Source organism: Polypterus senegalus, chromosome 11 (assembly GCF_016835505.1).
Source record: "Polypterus senegalus isolate Bchr_013 chromosome 11, ASM1683550v1, whole genome shotgun sequence".
In the NCBI taxonomy this organism is placed as follows: Eukaryota; Metazoa; Chordata; class Cladistia; order Polypteriformes; family Polypteridae; genus Polypterus; species Polypterus senegalus.
Window position 1 is genome coordinate 72,853,328 of NC_053164.1, and position 22,427 is coordinate 72,875,754.

Genomic DNA, 22,427 nt, shown 5'->3' on the forward strand with positions numbered 1-22,427 from the left:
ATACAGTTGGATTAAGTGAAACTCCTTAATCATCACAGCATTTTATGTGTGTGTTAAATGTATTTATCTTTTGTTTTTAACACATTAGATTTCAGTGTTCAGGACTGCAATACATATTTCCTTTCCCACAAGTTATTGCAGTTATTTGTATATTTTATTTGAATTTATGTTTTATTGTGGATTGCTTCTTTATCATACAGTTCAGATGTGTTCTCATTATCTAATCAAATATTTTACAATTTGTTTCCATAGTAATTAATTTGTCGAGTGCTTCTGTTTTTTAATCCTATGGCATTTCATACATGTTATAATTCATCTAATTCAAATAGTGTTTTACATGTATGTTCAATTTCTATTTCACTTGTACTCTAAGAGATTCTAAAGCAGGTCTGAGTTGTATGTCTACACTCATTCAGGTGCACAGTGGTGTCATGAGGCACATTCATCAGATATTCTTCAATTGCTCCTCCAGGAATGTAAAGGGCCAAAGGGACTGTGAAGCAGACTATAGCGAGCTTCTCAGATCATACTGTCTCACGTAGGTATTCCTGGGAGAGATCAGTGATGTGTGTGTCTGACGGTGCTGGAAAATCAGACCTTATGGGCATGCCATGAACAGGGTCATGCTTACCTTGACATTGTGATGTGCAATCAAACTGCTCTAACAATAACCAGAAACTATTGGGTTCTATAGTTAATGTACCTTCATTCCAGGACCTTTGTTGTTCTTCTGATGTGGTTCTAACTTAATATTTACAGGATTGCAGTGTCAGTAACATCTCCATTCATGAATCTGGCAGTCCACAGACCTAAGGGAGAAAAAGATCCCGTGGCAGTCCTTAGACACCCAATTTGCTGTTGCTATTGCAGATGCTGTTGTCAATGACAGACAAAATAATGAACATCATGAATGGAATGATACATCTGTCTTTGTTCAATATACCTAGAAATCCATGGTGGGCACTGCATCTCTTTAGATGCCAGAAATCATTGATATAGATGTTGTAACAATTTGTTGCACAATCCACCGGTTCTCCATCTCTGAGTTTCCTATTTTCTTTCTTATAAACATAAGAGCTTTTCTTCAAAGATTTCCAGAAAGCTTTCGGTAAGATACCACATAAGAGGCTTATGATTAAAGCAAAGGAGTTCAGTGTACAATGTGTACATAAGTACAAAAGGGTTATGGAACTTTTCAGAACTGTTTTCTATTAATAGTTATGTTCCTCAGGGATAAGTGGTGGGGCTTGTTCTATTTTTAATATATATATATATATATATATATATATATATATATATATATATGAAGAATCTGGATAAGAATATACAACATAGAGTGGTTAAGTTTGCAAATGATACTAGACTAGGCAGAATAACAGACAATTTAAATACATCTAATTAGTACAGTGGGGCCTGTGCAGAATTCAGTCTTGGGCAGATAAGTGGCAGATGAAATTAAATGTAAATTAATTTAACGTATTACATTTAGGAATGAAAAATAACAGGTTTGAATACAGAATAGGAGGTCTGAAACTTGGATGTACCCCTTATGAGAAGTATCAAGAAACTGTAGTGGACAGTTTACAGAAGTCATTAAGAAGGTTAATAGGAGGTTAAATATCACAATGTATGAAGTGCAAGTCAAGGGAGGTTATGTTTAAGCAATATGAAACCTAGTTCACCCTCACCTGGAGTACTGTGTGCAGTTCTGGTCTTCATATTACAAAAAAGACATAGCAGCAATAGAGAAAGTTCAGAGGATAATGACTAGGCTGATTCTAAGACTGTGAGAGATGAGCTATGAGGAGAGCCTGAATTAGCTGGATCTATCCGGTTTAATCAAATGGAAATTAAGAGATGACATGATTGAAGCATTCAAACCTATTAAAAGAAACATTACAGTTGATCCTATTGGTACTTTAAAATTAGTTCTTCAACAAGAACACAGGGGGAAACTTGTTAAGGGCACATTTCACACAAACATTTTGTTCACCTAAAAATGATGGAGACATGGACTAAATTACACAGTGGTGTGCTAAAGGGTAGGACTTTAGGCACCTTAAAAGTGAACTTGATGTTGATTTGGAGAAATCAACATCATTGATTTAATGACCTATTCTTGCCCAAATAATTTTGAAGTTATAGTCACTGCCACCATCTTACTGTCACATTCAGAAAGCCAACATGTTGTTAAATTTCATGGGCTTGTCAGCTGTCCTCATGAAGAACAATAACATACTGCAAGTAAACTTGCCCAGATGTTTGTGCAAATGGTTAATGTGCCTTTGAGTTGCTTCTTGTAGGTTTTTGCAAGAACCTCAATAACCAATCTAATTATCACCATCGGCCTTTGTGCTTTTAGCTGAGTTTAGTTTAGTTGTTTTCTTGACTTTTTCAGTAGTACATTGAAATACTTACTTGCCATGCCATCAGTAAAATAAATAAACACAGATTGGGATACATTTGAAGAGCCCGTCTCTTCAGTATCATGTCATGACATGTAAAACGTGGAACAGCTACTATTGAAATACATACCAGGAGTTATAATTCAGATAAGTAATTTTACTTTGCATTAAATTATTGGTGGGGGATATTTGGTATTTATGAAAGAATTGAACATAACAGATTTTCCTTGGATATTTATTTTTACAAATTATTGTCTTTAGATGTTTACTGATTTTTATCAATATCTTTTTGACTCCATTTTGTGGTCCAATTGCCCAGCACTATGTGTGGTTGCTGAGGCCGTGACTCCAGGGGTTATGCCATGTTGTATCATTGGCATGCTTCCTTAGAAGCCAGAGTGTTAAAGGAAGAGAATGTTGTTGTTTTGAATTTATAGATTACAAATCTAGCATGTATTTCTGACCACAGGTTTATGTACTATTTTTATTTTGGTATTGAATTCTAATTGGTAATTTGTAACTTTCATGATCCCAACTGAATACATATCCATTGTAAATGCCACATGGGTTGAATGGGCATTCCGACCAGGAGAGAGGATGGATGCAGACCTATAAGAGATGGCCAGAAGGGTTGAAGAGACAACCCATCAGTTGTAAAAAAGGCTGCTGGGGAGACATTACACCCCCAGGATGCTAGATGGCAGTGGCCCTAGATATCGGTCTCCAGTATGGAGCCAGTAGGGCATGCTGGGAAGTGTAGTCTATGGGGGCTGCAAGGGGGTGTTGCAGGGAGGTGCTCTCCCTAATAAATGGGACTTCCAGGTGACTCGGAAGTGCTTCCATCGGGAGGGACAACACTCCCTTATCCAGGTGAGTCAGAGCTGGGAGGATGTGAGAGAATTGTGAGGAGAGGTATTGTGGTAGAATGACTTGTGCTACTTTGTAGAGGTGTGGTTAATGAACCATCCTTTATTTGAACCCGGGACTCTGTATGATCATGTTTGGGGGTTTGGGGCTCGCTGATACCCTGGTTTCCATTACACCATTTAGTGTCTTGCCTTGGCTTTTGAGTTCCTGATCTCCCGGCATTGACTTGCACTACACCTTCACTCCATCTAATGACCCGTTAATATAATAAATATTCCTCACTCTGCTCCAAACAGAAAACTGGGAGGATTAAGAGGAGGACTATTTTTAGAATATGCTTTGGTATCATGAGCAACAGTTAACAGGTGTTAAAGTCATTCATTTTCCAGCTAAATTTTCACCATTCTGGCAGTGCAGCTTTCCCCGAGAAACAAATACAAATTAGACAATGAGGATTTTTTGTGAAACAGGCAAGCTGATGTTTTGAACAGTTGTAGCTTTGTCACCACAATCCAGGGTATTCACAAATGAGCACCTCACATGAAGCTTTTCACGTATTTGTTTTACGTCAGTCATGTCTTGTCTCTCTTGTGTGCACTTATTGCATTAGCACACTAAAGTAGGCAAATGTTTGAGAGGCTAACTGAGTTAAATTATTTGTAAATTAAGTCTATCCATCTTTGAGATTTCTATTTTGAAAATTTAAGTTCTATCCTGAGGAAGGCTAAACCAGGGTAGAGCGATCACACTAGGCCACTGGATAGAACTTTCTCAGATTATACTCCTCTGTTTATTGCAAAGACTCTTGTGGGTTGTAACAAACATACAGTACAGGCTCTATTGCCCTAAGCAGCACATAAATGAAAAGATATAGATTTTATCAAGGAAAGCAATTCAGGTATTGACGTTCTTTGGGTACGTCCTAGCAAATAAAGAGCGCTCTGCTAATGCCCTGCAGCCAAATGAGGTGAACATCAACACTTTCTCAAAGTGTTATCACAAGAATCTAGCTGGTGAGTAAATACATATGCTTCACTCCTACCTGCTGTGAAAATGATTGCAGCTTGCGGCACATTGATTGTTGAACTTTATTTCTTTTTAAAATCCACCTCAACACATGGGGCACCTTGAATGCAGTGAAGAGCAATTTAATCAAATTTGTTCCTAAATTTATTCATTTATTTTACATCAGCTGCTTATATTGGCAAGTGTTGCAAGGAGTCACATTACTTCAATAAGTGCAGGAAGGAGTAAAACTTGATATGTCCATTGGAGGACACACAAAAACACAAAAATGAAGATTCACACCAAGGCAGTTTAGGTTGGCTAGTCTCTCTGAAATTGAGTGTTTAATGTATAAACTGGAAGAGGAAGACTTCAGGTAAGAAAACATGAGAATATACTGATCTTAACCAAGACCTGAATAAAGGACTCTATGGTGCCCTGTGCTGCATCCCAATGCCAAGAAATTCATCCATTTCTTGAAGCATCAGACAGGCTCACATGCTTGCACTCCATGAATTTAGAATCACCATATAACTTAAAGATCATGCCTTGGGGATATGGAAAGAAAGCAAGCATACATGAAGAAATATCCACACAAATGTGGGGAAAACATGCAATTGCCATACAAATAATGAACAGAGCAGGAACATAAAGCCCTTGGGCTTTGAGGCAACTTAACCAACTGCTGAGCCAGTAGGCTACCCACTGGTAATGAAGACATTGAAAATCAAGTTTTATCTACAGCTGCTGGAAAGGACAACCTTCAAAAATAATTTTAAAGGATATTAAGGTGTAAATATACTATATCTGTTTTTAGTTAACCACCAGTTACCATAATTTGCTATGAAATTACACACCATCTTTATCAAAGGCCTCCAGCCAGTGAAACTGATGTGAAGTCTACCTTTAACCCCAAACTCCAGCCCTTGCACTCTCAACCACACCATGTTAGACACACATGACCTAACCAGCTAATATAAAGAACGTAGTCCAAAAGTAATCAATACACCCTAACTGTTGCAGCGTGTACAGTGCACCTTCAAACACTGTTACACTCTCTGAACCTTAAATGCATGAAATGAAAACAGAAAAAAATATAACAAAGTGTAGCTCTAAGCTACTGAGAGTGTAATCATAAAGCGTATAGTAATTGCTGTATTTATTTACTGTTCAAAGAGTTAATTTGCAGCAAACACAAGCCAAAATATAGGGCAGCAAGAATTAATCTTTAGAAACTCCTGTTTAGAGAATGCTTTGTTGGTAACCTTAAGCTGTACATATTTCAGGATTCAGTAGCCTGGGCAGAATGTCCCAAATTGGGTTTGCTTAGGGCAGCTCTTCTTATTTTTTTAGGTCATTTCCACACTATGCTGATTTGCTTAGTTCAGACTGGCTTGTGAATGCCCTTTGCTGTGAACAGTGCCAGGAGAAAAAAATGGGCAAAGGATGCAAAGAAGCTTCTTGCCATTCATGTCCCACATTGGAAACTGGTATTTAAACAGCTGCAGCCGTAGCTGTGGCAATCATCAGTGGTAAATGAAATCCAAGCGTCGCCGCCTGGGATCTGTTGATTATGTGACCGGGAAGTGAATATCTGCATTTCAAAAGGAATCCATTCAATTTCATTAAAATTTACTAAAATAGGGAATATGCATGAAAATCTGGATCATGTATTAGTTTACTACTTTTAAGACTTTCAATGCTGGATATTTATAAGGGGCATCATTTTGGGAAGGTATGTAAATGGATGGCTTGGTTTTGGTTCACTAATGAATCTATATAGTGCCTTTAATGGAGAGTGCCATCACAGCATGTACAACTGTATAACAGATAGAGGGAAATATTGCCTTTTTAATTAGGAGAAGTACTATAAGGATGTAATTAGGTCTGTTCATCTGTGGCATGTCTTTCCTGCTTTAATTTAAGATGAAGCCTATTTTTTCTCCAGCCGTCTGGAGTTTTTTTGTTTTTTCTGTCCCCCCTGGCCATTGAACCTTACTCTTATTCGATGTTAATTAATGTTGATTTATTTTGTTTTATAATTGTGTCTTTCAATTTTCTATTCTTTAATATGTAAAGCACTTTGAGCTACTGTTTGTATGAAAATGTACTATATAAATAAATGTTGTTGTTGTTGTTACCTGAGTAGTTTTAAGTGTTAAATGACAAGTAGCCGTCAACAGTATACACCAGTCCCATATATAAATGTATACTTCCTCACACTATGGTAATTTAGAGGCTCCAATAAATCTAACAGGTATGTCTTGAGCATGAGGGAGACAATCAAAGTACCAGGACAAAGTAAGTAAAATTGCAAAGATGCAAACTCCAAACTGACTTGGCTAATATTTGAACCTGAGTACCTGGAGCTGAGAAGCATTCACTTTACTTCTGTATTGCTATAATACATTACAATTCAGTCTTCCCTCTTCTTAACTAGCTTATTTCAGTATTATATTATATTGTGTATATTCTTCATATTCTGCCATATGGTCATATTCACAGCAAAAGACCTGCAGGAAGACCAAAGAAGTGGTGGCTGGACTACATCACAGAATACTGTAAAGCAATGGATTTGTCTATAGGGGAAGATAAATGACTGCTATAGGAAAGACAACAATGGAGAGTTGCCATGGATAAGCTGTCAAAGTGTTTGCTTGCATCACAATAGACAAAAGTCAAAATGTCTATTACAGTAAAATGTAACATTACCAAACCCACCTAATTCATGTGTGTCTTTTGAGGGGCTGACACTGTGTCCAAGGTTCATTTCTAATCTGTGTTCAATGTAGGAGAAAAAAAATCAGAGAGTTCATTGAATTTACCTTGATTTATATATATCTTCCATGTACGTGTAGTTTGTATGTATTACGGGCCAGGATAAACTCACCTCACATGTATGTCACCCTTCAAATGAAATGAATTGAGTAACTCAAATTTGGTTGGAGTGCAATGACAGCTAAAGCCACCAGAGGGCATCTGGGGAAGCCCAGTGTTCTAATAACGTGAGGCGTAGCTGGAAGAAGAAAAAATCTTCTATGTAGGAGAGTCAAATTTAGATTTGGCTTAGTAGTTAATTCAAGGGAAATTGCTGCTGTTTGGAGTTTGCTTGGTGAGGAACAAGTAAACATGAATTAAACATCTGTGTAGATCAAAGGTTTATAACTCACTTCTTGGAGAGTCAGAATGTATAATTTGAAGTGGATTTCTTGAAAATGAAGCCCTTGATTATGTAGGCTTATTGTATTTTTAATTGTGAATTATTAAAGCTTAATTTTTACGCAAAGGATTGTCTTTCCAGCTGCCTTGCTAGTTGGGAACTCTAGGTGTACAGAGCCAGGTCAAGATCCTCTCAAGTAACCCCCAGGGTAGAAGAGAAATGAAGCTCTGTAGCCTTGGTATGTACCTTCTTGGGACACTAATGCATCTCCCACCTGCAGACTGTCCGCACTGATAGCCAGTAAGACAGGACTAGGGCCATCTACAGATAATGGGAGATTGACTGGACTGTGATATTAGCTCTTTAAATACACTAGGGTGTCACGTGTACAGATGACTCCATGAGGTGTCATTCTCCTAATTTTTGCAAAATTCCTAACTCCTGAGGTGACTCCATAGTGCAGCTTCTAAGACCAACCTCAGTCAAAGTTGACGGAACATGGAGCTCTCTGGCTGGATCTTGGCTATGTATGTCTAAGATTATAGGAGAATGAGAGATGAAATTCATAAATAGAAAGTTGTGTGAACATCCAGAGGTTAGCTGTTAACTGTCATTTAGATATTGAACCTGTTGCGAAAGGGCAAAACTGGGTAAATAGTGGTTTATTATTTTTAGAAAATGCATAGTTATATACTATGGCTTTTTAACCTTTCTCATTTTATTCTGAATATATGCTCTCCAAGCTGAGAAGCTCAGATTTATCTGTGCCTGTGTGGTGCCATCTCCTTACATGATCAAACAAAGAAAAATTCATTTGCTTCTTCTCTAATGTGCAGAGGTAGACTTCACATCAGTTTCAGTGGTTGGAGGCCTTTGATAAAGATGGTATGTGAAATTACAGTAAATGATGGGAACTGCTGGTTAACTAACAACAGATATAGTATATTAACACCTTAAAATCATTTACAATTATTTTTGAAGGTTGTCCTTTTAGAGGACAGTCACAATTAAAGTAAATATATTTTACATTTTATTTAAAATGCATAAAGCATAGCATAACATTCTCAATCTTGCTTAATCTGATTCAGAAGTGCTGGATTCTATGCTGGTAGCACTGGGTGCAATGCAGGAAACAGACATGGTAAAGTAGCAGACCAACACTGGACCCACTCGTGTTCAGGGCATTAACCAAACATGTACATCTTTGGAGGTGTAAGATGAAAACTGGACTACCCAGAAGAAAACCCACACAGAAGTTAGGAGAATGTGCAGGCTCCACAGAGACAATAATCAGTATGACATTTGAACTTGGGAACCGTGAGTCTACAGCCGTAATTACTGTACTACCTTGACAAACAATGCATACAGTAATGTTACACAAATGCTAGGATAAGGGCGACCAGCTTAAAATCTTAAAACCAAGTCGAATGAATAACTTACCATACATAGAGGTGGCAGCTAAGGTTTAGAGGATGAGTTTGGTAATGTGAGGTTCTGTTTAACAGTATTAGCCACAGAAGTTTCCTCATATAAACACCTTTTTGTCTTTGAATGTGGTGTCTAAATTAAGGTAAACTCCCACTGGCAGATATGCTGTATGCAAGAGGAGCAGGAATTTCTGCATCCTTTATGTAGCTGATTGGCCTTGACGGGGTTGCCATGGAAACTAGGTCAGGTGTAAGAAAAAATGCTAATGATCTGTATTTTTAAAATTTGGTTGCACTTAAAATGTTCATTTCAGGAGAAGAGTTCTTCCTGGTAGCCAGGCCACCATCTGATTTGAAGGGTTTCTGATAAGAATAAAGGTGACATTGCAGGATGCCCAGTGGCTCCACGTTTATGGAGAGAAGTTGCCACATGTAACCCGCTAGGGCTCAAAATAAAAATAACTCTGCAGTCAGGAAGAATAGACATATAAATAATAAAGTAATATTTTATTTTATAAGCATATGTGCAGCATGGTTTTGGAGCAAACAATCCTTCATTATGATACTCTTAGCTGTTACTGTGTAACAAATCTGCTGTATCAAGAAGAGGGCAACAAGACAAATGCTGGGAGTAACCTAATGCAGTGTAAAGCGTCTAAAAAGAGCAAAACAAACATGGACTCTTTTGACGTTTTAGCATTAACAGCAATTTAAATTAGGTGAACTTTAGAAGAAGCATGGCAGAAAGAGAATGGCACTGAAGGGTGAAGATGGCACTAATGTGACAGTCATATTGCAGGACTTCGATTTCAAAGGTCGCAGGCGGCGGAATTCTGTCAGGACATAAACAAATAAATGTCAGAAGAAGGTGATTCCCAAAAGGAGCTGATGGCATGTTTAGTTCTCCTTAATGAAGATCAAAAATTGGTTGGAATTGAAAGCTCTCGGGTTAGAAGAGAGATTATATCTGTTGCAGTGGTTAAAGTTTAAAGAGCCATATGAGAAATGCAAGGATTTGGGAAACCCACGTCAGCAGTTTGAAAATCCTTTCATTTAGCTTTTGTGCCCACTTATTCTGGCTGGGGTCAGTGCCTAATTCCATAGCAAATAATGCAGTTTAATAACTGAGGTAGAATGAGAATATGAGAATAATTTTGAGAACAGGCAACTTAGCCCAATGTAGCTCATCAATTTATTACATAACTCTTGTAAAATATTGAGATTTGAGTCAAAGATCAATATTTGAAGGTCTCCGAAAGACTATGTTCAATCTTGTTATTTGGTAACCTCCTCTATTTGTCTTCTAGGTCAAGTGTGAAGACATTTTTCATTTAGGTTTGCCACCTATGTCTGACAAAAAACCTGGAAATGGTCATACTGACCATGAACTGGCACCCATCTCAGCACAATTATTGGTTCTAGTGCCACCTGTAGTAGCTGCACTGGCATGATGGACTTGTCACATCAAATTATCTTGCTAGAGCCAATGATAGTGAACAACAATGGAAAACCGATGCATATTTCAAGAGGATGGGCATAAAGACAAAATCGAAATATTTGGTTAAACAGGAAAAGTACCAACTGATCTAGCCTACTGAAAACCAGGACATTAAGTGTCCTGGTTGAGAGAATATTTTTTTGGGACTGGCAATTAAAAATAAGGGCAATCCTGGGAAAACCGTGACAGGTGGCAATCCTACTTTCATTACAAATTCACTCTTCATCTACATTCATCTGTGTTCTTAGTGAAGAACCCATTTTAAAGGAGCCATTGGTATCCAATACATCAGTTGCCTTCTTAATTTTAAACACTTCTGTCATGTCACTGATTAATCGCTTAAACTGAAACAATTCAGCTCCCTTAGGCCTTTCTCATTCCTCACAGTCTGGTTGCTCTAAACTTTTTCGGTCTGTTACAATTTTTTTTTTATTATTGTAGAGACAGCACACAGTATTCCAGGGGAGACCTCACAAATGTCATGAACACTTTAAGAATCTCCTCTTTGCTTCACTTGAAATGGCATACTATGTAACCTATATGTTATGACACACTGGTGCTAAAGGATTATTGTGAGAATAGAATATAACCAGGAGATAGCAACTTGGGAAAACCAGGTCAGATTTGAAAAAGGACAAATGATAAGGCAACCAAAATACAAGGGGAAAATGAGAACCAGCAGTCAAAGTCAAAAAGGAGATCAAAAACCGAAACAAGATGACATTAGGGCCTACTTGTTATAGAAACTAACTACACTAGATTCCAAATTCAATAAGGTTTATCCATCAAGGGATAAGGTGCAATGTGACCACTGCCATATTTACAGTGTCATATCCCATGATGTGATCGATGAGGCTATTGTGGTCATGTGACACATCTAACTGCTTCACATATAGAAAGAAACAAAACGAGAACAAAGAATTTTTTCATTTCACTACTAAATTATCAAAATACCTCAAAAGCAGATTCTACAAGGTAAAAAAAAATTAAATGAACCAAAATACATATTAAACGTGTTAATCATTTTCTCTCTCTCCGTCCTCTACAAACCCGATGGAGCCCACTTTGTCTTGGTCCCTGGTCTCTCGCCTTGGTCTCCTTTGTCTTTTTTTCTGATTCCTACTCCCCCTACTTATCTCCTCTCTGCTATTTAAATTGTGCACCAGGATCATTATCTGACATTGTGTACCTCATTAAGGCAAGTGCACATTCCTGTTGGCACTGATTAACCCATGGCTAATTATAAAATCTAAAATAAATACATTTAATCCACTAAAATATCCCATCAGATACACCCCACAACCTTTCCTGCTAAAAATGTCACTTCCACTGTGCATGCCCACCCTGTACATTGCCAGACAAGTGAGGATTTGTTACACTGAATGTAGTAATAATAATTAGGCCCTAGTGCTTACTGTATAATAAAACTGCAATACAGGGAGATAGCAAAAAAAGAACTGTAGCAGAAAGTCAACAATAGGGTTGTGCAGGGTTTATTTCTAACAGGATAAGCTGTGACCCCTAAAACTCAGGGCTGGACTAAGTAGGTTTCATATTGAATGAGATAAAAGTAGTTGATGTAGTTCATCTGAGATTTAACTTGAAGGTATTCATATAAGGTGGGGCCATCTTATGTAGGCCTTGAACACATTTTTTCTTTTGCTATATAATTTTCTGTTTCCTATATACATTACATACAGATTTTGTTCCCAATTAAGTTTTATACACTCTCTTCTAAACAACATGTCAGGTGAATTCTTTTTCTAGGCCTTTAAAACTCCATGGGTCCTAGTTCCAGCACCTATTGGATGAGGTGACCCTGCAGCTAGAATAGATTCTGGCAAAAGCAGTCAGTTTCACATTCACTAAACGTCAGGCCATAGAAGAGCATGCATGATCAAGCATGAAGACAGAAACTTAGACTTCAGAAAAATCAGAATCCTTTCCATCAAAAACGGTACATCCATACCATAAGTATAATGGATACTTACAGAGCTATTGCAGCAGTGTTCTGCATGACATGAACATGTGACAGCAGAAATCAAAATGAAGACATTAATACTTGTATTTAATATGTATCATACAATCAGATAAGAAATACGCTCCTAGAAATTTCTGCACGTGTACAGTATATTATGACTTCAAGAATGTCAATCTGTTCTCAGTATTTGCTAAGCTACTTCTTAGCTCTTGAAGCAAAGTCCATTACTGTTTCCAGCTACATGTTACCAGATATAGTTTTGACCATCATGACTAATATTGATGGAATTAACCTCCCAAGATCCTCTTACAAATTTTATATTGATATATTTTTTTAGATTATTTTCCTTCCTTACTATAAAAGAAGAAATGGCTCAAGATGAATCATTGTATTTCAATTTTAAAATGTCAATGAGGGCATATACAGTATTATGACTGTTGCCATTTTTTTGCTAGTCTATTTTTTGACTGCAGTCACTGCTTTTGCTGCCAAAACAGAAATTTGTATTAGTGACGTTCATAAAGGAAGCGGAAATGGCGGACATGAACAACATCACAACAGCACACTGCCTAGATGTTTTGAAACTATGATTCTAGATAGATGAAAAATTACACAAGAAGCAAGCAATACACTGGCTATGGGACTTTGCTTTCTTTTTTTGTAAAGAGATGATATTAAACAAGAGTTTATTAGAAATGTGAATATATTTTCTTGTGTCTGAAAGAAAAGAAAACTAAATCTTTAATGAGTGTGTAGTAGAATACTTACTTCAGAACTACAGAACATTTTTGATAATAATCACTTTGAAAAGTTCTTGATACTAAATAAACCTTTATTAACCTACAAATAAACTAATTTCTCATTGTATATGCAATTTTATATTAAATGGAATTTGTAATGTATATGTATATATGCTAAAGTATATATAAAAGGGATCTGGGCGGTCTCTTGGTCTGGAATCCCTGCAGATTTTTTTTTTTTTTCTCCAGCCGTCTGGAGTTTTTTTTTTGTTTGTTTTTTCTGTCCACCCTGGCCATCGGACCTTACTTATTTTATGTTAATTAATGTTGACTTATTTTATTTTCTTACTGTGTCTTTTATTTTTCTATTCTTCATTTTGTAAAGCACTTTGAGCTACATTTTTTTGTATGAAAATGTGCTATATAAATAAATGTTGTTGTAATTAAATTGCAGAGTTTGGGTCTTCCAGATAGATCAGAATAAAATGTACTGTTACTTTGTGTAAAACTATCTGGCTGTTTTCTATGTTCATTATATGAAGATGAAAATGTGATGGTCTCTAGTATGTTAGGACATGAAGGAAAGTCCCACAGGTAAATGATAACATAAAGGAAAGATGTTAATTATTGTAATATTGTGCTGTGCCTTTACAAACCTAAGGGATAGATTTAGTGCACCATAACATACATTCTACAATTGTCTAAACTGCAATAGAAGAATTTGACTGAATTCCTTGATTAGAATTTCAGATATTTACGATTTTGATGATGTTTCTAAAACATACTATGTTTGAATCAGTTGACATAAGCCATAGCAGGAAAATGACTCCAACATCATAACAGTATCATAAGAACTCTACATTAAAGGAAAACAGATAATCAGGCTGATGGGATTCTCTCGGGGTGTCCCAGATTTACTTCACTGCTTGTTGAATGAAGACAGCATGACTTTTTTCAGCTAACTATAGTACAAGACATGTGTTCTTTGCACCATGTGCATATTTACATGTAAATAAAGGTTTATGCACTGTCACCTAAACCCAGTAAGTTTTCAACAGATTATTCTTGATGGAATCTACTACACACATTGGCATTTGGACTAAAGTGGTGCTAAATGGCTTCTCTGTTTTACTTTGTATCAGAAATTGATACACAGACATCATGGTCAAGGTGTTTGCCTCTCCGTCCACTGCTGCTAGCTAGCAATGTCTTTCCCTTGGATGTCCATGCTAATTGTCATAATATGCTTTGTTATATTTATATTCTGGATTTATTTTGAGTTTCAAATCACCAGGGATCAGTTCCCACTGTTTATTGTTAAACAGAATAGGTATTGAGAAAGCTATTTAAGTTAATATTTTATTTTCTTTAATCACATGACTGCGATAGTTGAGGCCATTATGTTACTGGTCATGATGTATAAATAGCACCAGGTACTTTTTTTTCATTCCTTAGTAGATGAAACAACTTTATCATTTCTCTTAGCAGTACTTAGCCTTTCTCTCAGGTGGTTTCTAGCAGAAGGATTGCTATTTTGGCTTTGACTTTGCCTGACTTAGACCATATCTAGGCTTTCGCTGATCGTTTCCTAGTATTTCAGTGGTCACGATAAATCTCAGGCACTTCAGCATGTCCTTAATACATTGTTCCATGTGCAACCTTGTAATGACACTTCTATCAAATTTGACTGATCAAAGAGCCCCCCTCAAAGTCACTGGTATCTGTAAATGAGCAGTAGGACCGTCCCTATATTTTTATACATGATGTTAAATGTGATGTTAATTGTTTGTGCAGAAGAACCTGCTCTTTGTATAAGTAATATCCTATATTTAATGAAGCCTTTCATTTTTAGTCATTTTTTTGCAACCAGCAATCTGTCCTTACATATAAAAACAAGTAAATAAATAAATACCAGGATTATTGATTTAGCCATTATCTACCATTTTATTTTACCCATTTTCTTATCTTGCTTTATCATTGTTTGGTCACAGGAAGCTGCATTCTAAACTGGAAGCAACAGATACAAGATGTTAACTAACTTTGGGTATGGTTTAATTTTTGCATAATTATAATGTGTCTCTGAAAGAGGCTTTAAATACAGTAGCTCCCTCAAAACAAAGGCGATAAGAGCACAAAGAAACTCACCGTGGATTAATGAGGGTTCTCACACTCTTATTTAGAATGCAGATAGAGTGCAACATGTTGGAGGGGATATTTTTGTACACTAAGATGATAAGTGAAAAGGCAAATTTTGTGAATAATTCTGTTACAGGTTATTGTTGATGTCTGTCTACAGGATGTACTGTAGATATTTAACCGCCTTGATTGGTATCTCATCAACATGCAATATTGTGATAACAGAACTGCCTGCTACCTTAGAAAATGTTTGTATTTACTTAGTTTGAAAATTAGCACGTTCTGGGGACGTTGGATTCTAATAAGCAAATAGTGTGTAGCCACAAGGGGGCACCAGAGAGCCCCCAAACCACAGACACAGCAATACACTGCACATTATATGAATACAATAAATGCTTTTTATTCTCTCACAAGGTACTTCTTCACCAACCTCTCAGTAATAAGATACAAAGTAAAATAAATGAACAATAAATCACCAATTCTTCCTCCTTTTCCACTTCTGATGAGTTTCACCTGCTGCCTGCCGACTCTGACTCCCTCAGGTGAGGTATGCAGCAGCTCCTTTTGTGTTAGCCGCCTAGGATGAGCTTCCGAACATCCACCCACATGGTCTGTTAGCACTTCTGAGTGAGGTGGAAACTCCACAATGTAGGGCTCTTAAGTCCTCGCAGCATCCCCTGGCAGCACCAATGGCACCCAACAGGGATGAGTTAAAGAACTCCATGTCCCATGATGCCCTACAGGAATCTGGCACACCGCTACAACCTAAGGGTGTTGCCATCTAGCATTCTGGGAGGCAGAGCCCTAAAGAAGCTGCCTTTCTCCTTTCTTCCATTTCCTGGGCACCCCAGCTGGGTAAGAACGCCGGCTGTCTGTCACAGGTGAAATATGTACTTCTTGATAGATGGCAACAATACCATTGTTTAACCAATGAAAATGTGTTTACACTACTGTTATGCAAAGTAAATTAGTATGTACCATTGTTTAATCAATTTTCATGTTGATCTAGGCAGTGCCAGAAGCAGTAATATACTTCTGGGTAGTGGTTGGTATTCAGACTGTGCAAAGAGAGAGCATGAGTTGAAGAGACAACAAGACCACAACAGAGAGCACAAGCAGAGAGAGAGAGTTCACAGAGCATGCAGTCAAGCTCACTTGCAGAGAGGGCAGGGGCTTGCATTCAAGATGAGGGTATGTGGCAAACAAGACATGAGACACACGGACGGCGTCCCCTACCCCAGGGAGGAAGAGGTAGTTTCACCAGAGAGACTCTAGTTGTGGGTCCAGTGGGAGAGGGAGGACTTGCACTAGGACCAAGTGAAGCTGGTGGACAAGAAGTGAGACATGCTTAGGTCATCATAGCAACACGCGGTATCTGGAAGTGAAAGAGAACGCTACTCCCATGAGAGAGAAACGCTGACAGGGATTCTGCAAGTTAGCAAGATTTCTGTTGGGGAAACAAGCACTTAGCTAACATATTGTTTTAGAGGGACACTTAGAAGATTAATCTTTGTGGTAACACAGTATGCAACTTGGACTTCTCACCACCAAAGATTGCATCCTCTAAAGTACTGTATGTTTAAACATAACAGTAGAGGATGCAATCTTTGGTGGTGAGAAGTCCAAGTTGCATACTGTGTTACCACAAAGATTAATCTTCCAAGTGCTCCCTTTTTAAAAGGTTTTTACTCCTGATATGTTTAGGTTCTTATCTGCTTTTGTCTTCTTGGTGGAGTTTATAATGTCTGGTGTAATACAAGTTTCTGTTATCTTGAAATTGCTGCTGTCATTTTTTGTTTTCTCACCTCCCAATTAAAAGAAACCTGTGTACTATTATATTTAAATTATAAAGGTTCTTAATGTTAAGATCTAATTTACTAATTTTATTATTAAACTTTTTATTCTTTTAAAATAAATCCAAGAGTTCCCAGACTCTTAATAAAACTGGGTGACATAGTTGGATATTTTACCTATAAGTGTAACCTAGACACCTATCACTAATAGTTTTCCAAATGGCATGGACAAATAGTTTTAACACATATAAAAAGCTCATTTTTGGGCACCTTCACTACCATGCGAGCCTAACAGATGAAAATAGAAATAACCCTTGTGTGCAGTTTAGAACAGTTGCAAATCTGGCAAATGGGAATTCTGAGCTGCCATGTAAACTCCTTTCAAATATTAGCAGTACATATTTTATTTATTAATGATCTTAATAAAACAAATTCAATGCAATATTCCAAATGTACCTGTCATCCCATTAACTAAATATTGCAGTATTAGTGCCATCTTTCCCTGCACAGGCTCTTAAGTAATTTTAACTTAATAACAGGAAGCTGTACATTCTGCTTTTTAAAATTAAACCTACCCGCCCCATAGATGCAGTCCTTATAAAACTAGCGAAAAGCTCAATCGTTGTTCTGGTATCACACATTTATAATATTATCAATAGTCTGTAATGTACTAAAAGTGTCTGTTATCAAGCACTGCTGAAAAAAATCAAAGCTAGTGTTAAATATGCCTAATAACTAAATACCTATTTTCAAATTTAGCTACCTCAAATTTACGTTTTCTTTCTACAATACTTGGAAAAGGTCGTCACCTTACTCATTACATTTCACTTGAAGTCCCAGTCTGGCTTTCACACCAGCCACTTTATAAAAATAATAATGTTGTAAATGACCTTTTAATATCTTCTTATAAGGGAATGCTACAGTAATTATGTTTTTAGGCTTAGGTGAAGCCTTAGTCACCATTGATCACTCAATGGGTTTGAAAATTACATTGGGCTCTCAGGCACCATACTTGCTTAGTGTAGTTCATATTTAATAACTCGATTTCAGCATTACACAGAAATGTGTTGACAATACTCCACCATTACATTCTGAATTTAAGTATGGTATCTCTCAGTTCTTTATTTTTCTTTCTTCCTGTAGAAATACCATTGGAAAACATAAAATTCATGTTCATTCAGCTATACCTTTATTTCATCTCTGTTTTCTGTACAGAAATAAATAATATTACCATGATGAGAAACTGTTACTGTCAATCCTCTATTTCTGTTCCTCTTCTCTGTATTCTTATGTGGCAATTGAAGCCACTGTTCTATTTCATCTAAAGATGAATCCAAGGATGAAAGGATTTTGTTGTCTTTGTGGACACAAACTTACAGTGGGATGCAAAAGTTTGGGCAACCTTGTTAATAGTCATTATTTTCCTGTATAAATCGTTGGTTGTTACGATAAAAAATGTCAGTTAAATATATCATATAGGAGACACACACAGTGATATTTGAGAAGTGAAATGAAGTTTATTGGATTTACAGAAAGTGTGCAATAATTGTTCAAACAAAATCAGGCAGGTGCATACATTTGGGCACCGTTGTCATTTTATTGATTCCAAAACTTTTAGAACTAATTATTGGAACTCAAATTGGCTTGGTAAGCTCAGTGACCCCAGACCTACATACACAGGTGAATCCTATAATGAGAAAGAGTATTTAAGGGGGTCAATTGTAAGTTTCCCTCCTCCTTTAATTTTCTCTGAAGAGTAGCAACATGGGGGTCACAAAACAATTCTCAAATGACCTGAAGACAAAGATTGTTCACCATCATGGTTTAGGGGAAGGATACAGAAAGCTGTCCCAGAGATTTAAGCTGTCTGTTTCCACAGTTAGGAACATATTGAGGAAATGGAAGACCACAGGCTCAGTTCAAGTTAAGGCTCGAAGTGGCAGACCAAGAAAGATTTCGGATAGACAGAAGCGACGAATGGTGAGAACAGTCAGAGTCAACCCACAGACCAGCACCAAAGACCTACAACATCATCTTGCAGCAGATGGAGTCACTGTGCATCGTTCAACCATTTGGCGCACTTTGCACAAGGAGATGCTGTATGCGAGAGTGATGCAGAGGAAGCCTTTTCTCCGCCCACAGCACAAACAGAGCCACTTGAGGTCTGCTCAAGCACCTTTGGACAAGCCAGCTTCATTTTGGAATAAGGTGCTGTGGACTGATGAAACTAAAATTGAGTTATTTTTAAAAAATATTTTTTTATAAAAAATCTTTATAAACACTGGAGGAGCATTTTAATGGAAGAGAGAAGGGTGCAAGATAGAATAAAGACCAGTAAGGTGCCTGCAATGATGACAAAAGAGCATTAACAGGCATGGCTGCAGGCTAAATGCAGTGTGCTGGAAGGAACGGATATGAGATGCCATTTTTAAAATTGTGTTTCCAAATCCTATTCCATTCACCAGTCCATCTCCAGCATGATTTCCTGATGTTGCTTGTTAACAACAATAGCATCTTTCCACCTAAAAACTCAAGGGTATGGAGAAATATCCAGCAGCACTACTCTCCTGTTCACTGGCAAGGAAAAAATGAAAGGAGGACGTTTTAGCACACAGACAATGGCTGGCTATAAGTAACTTAAGGAATTAATGTTTGAATAGGCGACAGGTCAGATCTGCTTTTTTTCCCTGTTGCAGTGCTGTTCCTGGAGATGCTTTCATAATGTGCACTGCTTTCTTTTTGCCAGTTAGGGTCAGGTGTCAGAAGCTGCCAAAAGCTCCTTAACAAAGGGCCATTATTCCATTGCTGTCAGTCAGGACTATTTTAGAAACCGGTAAATGTCACTTGTAGATTACAAAGAGGCTTAGTGACGGAAAGAATGTAATCGTACTTCCTCTGCTGATGCTTTCTACAAATTGTGGGCACAGGAACTTCAAAACAGGCCTTTGGTACTCATTTTGTGATTCACATAGATTTACTTACCTTTACCTTAATAAAACCTGATATTGTTATTGGAGGGTACCAGTGTGTATGGAAAGCAGATATTGTAAGAATTGCATGTGGTCAGGGTTGCAGACCCATTGCCCAGGACATGATCAGTGGACTAGTGAATTGTATTATGTGGAATGATTTTTCCTGATCATAATAAAGCTGTTCTAGTAGTAAGGAAATCATCATAAACTAGTCTGACTATTCCAGACCTTGTTCGTCTTGTCCTCCACATTAACAGTGCATTCATGCTGTTACTGGTCCTTTGACAACTCCATAGAATTCCATTACCATTAAGCTACTAATGTAATAAGGTACTTTTATAATCAGGACATCCTTGGGACTACAGTGAAGAGGTTTCAAATACAGTTTTTTAGTCACATTTTCTTATCAGTGTGCATTTTGCAGGAGCCACGTGAGATTCATATGTGCTAAGTGGATTGTCATCACAAGCTCTTGATGTCTGAATCATGTTTCCATGGCCGCTGGGATACCACAACATGAGGCAATTTCTGGTTCTTAAATTCAAAAGAGAAGCCGTTGTACTTGTGCTTGTATGCTGGTGTGCAAATTGGACTTGAGCTGTAGGCTTGTTATTTTTGTCCCCTAAATGTGGTTATTTATTTTGTTTAGATGGCGGACCCTTCAGCAGCAGCAGCAGACTTGAAGCACTGGGATGGCCTGGGCGAAGACTCCTATCTGCAAATGAGGAGAACTCAACAGAGAGAGCTGTCAATTGCACCAAACCTGGTAGGAACATTTTGTGATGAGCATGCATACATTCAGAAATGATGAGCTAATGTTTTACACAGTTCAGTGCTAATGTCTAAGTGGCAGTTGCTTCAAAATGAATTTTCATAAACGAAGCAGTAATAATCTAGTACTCCGATTACAACTTGCTGTAGATTTTTTTCAACTTCTTCCCAACTAATTCCTTTTGAAGCAATCCTAGAATGGGAATGAAAAGGTTCTTGTGGTCCACAACACACAAACCCTGGAAGATAACAAGTCTAACCGTGTTGAACCATTTTATACACTAGAAGTGAAGAACTAATGGTTTACACAGGTCAATACTAATGTCTTGAAGAGGCACTTGCTTGAATATGGAGCATTTTCATGAAGAAAGTAGTAGTAATCTAGTATTCTGATTACAACTTGCAATAGGTTTTTCCAATTTAAACCTTCTTCCCAACTAATTCCTTTTGAAGCAATCCTAGAAAGGGATTGAACAGGTTCCTCTGGTCCACAACACACAAACCCTGCAAGGTAACACGTCTAACCGTGTTGAACCCTTCCATACACTATTAGCCCTAATATGTCTGTAAAAAATCAAAAGGTTATACAGCTAAGCTCGTTTGCATTCCCCTGGCCTTTCCAGAATAGTTTCCTTTTATAAACCAGCTTGGGTCAAGAAGCTAAGAGGCTATCAACCACAAATTAGTGTCTGTACTGGAATCAGGCAAAATGACGGCTTTAATTAACAATGGCATTGACTTTTCCTCCATTGAGCTCTTTTAAATCTTGAGGGTTTAAAATAACCAGAACTGAACTTTCACCATTTATAAGGCTACTTTCTGAGACCAAGCCCCAAATAATGCCAACTTATAATAGGGTGACCAGTTTTATAAAAGGCAAAACCAAAATTAAACCCTTTTAACCTATATAAATCTCTTTTTCTTTAAATGGATGCTGACCTTTTGTTGGACACTTTTCCATCTTTTGACATAAACTGTAGTTTTTGGTTATTTTATCACTTTACTTTTGTCTTCCTATTGTCTGCAATTGCTGTTTTCTCAACCTGCATGGTTTGCCAAGTTCAGTTTTCTTTGTCTTATTTATGTAGATACCTAACAGTGTATTATTATCAAGTAGAGATGCCCTTTGCCATCTTAGAAGGTGGTAATATAAATCCATCCATCCATCCATTATCCAACCCGCTATGTCCTAACTACAGGGTCACGGGTGTCTGCTGGAGCCAATGCCAGCCAACACAGGGCGCAAGGCAGGAAACAAACCCCGGGCAGGGTGCCAGCCCACCGCAGATAATATGACATGAACTATATATAGTGGTTATGGCACCATTTGTCTTTGATGGATGAAGAGGTAGAAATCTAAGCTCATACTTAGTGCACTGGAACTTCACATAAAGGTTCAATGATGTTTATATCTGGTGAGTTTAAGTTTATCCTAGTTTTTATTAACTTTTATATTAATATAACAATGTGTATGGAGGCATTATCAGCGTAGAATAGAGAGGCATCATAAGGAAACAGTGTTTACATCATAAGGAGTACCTGTGTAAAATGTCTTGTGCATCGCAGTCTTCAGATTTAATGACTTTAATGATATATGTATTCTCTCATGGTTAACAATTGACAGCAGACATTATGAGTCGATAGTATCTTTTGTTTTTCTCCAGATATAAAC

The 22,427-nt window shown here is 37.4% G+C and overlaps 1 protein-coding gene across 1 annotated transcript in view; it reads left to right on the top strand.

Annotated features, from left to right (window-relative positions):
• Positions 1-22,427, top strand: part of LOC120539192 (sodium/potassium/calcium exchanger 3-like) — a 388,417-nt gene that overhangs the window by 63,230 nt on the left and 302,760 nt on the right. The window contains exon 2 of the mRNA XM_039769038.1: positions 20,634-20,750. Within this exon, the coding sequence (XP_039624972.1) occupies positions 20,634-20,750 (117 nt within the window). The remainder of the gene's footprint in view (positions 1-20,633; positions 20,751-22,427) is intronic.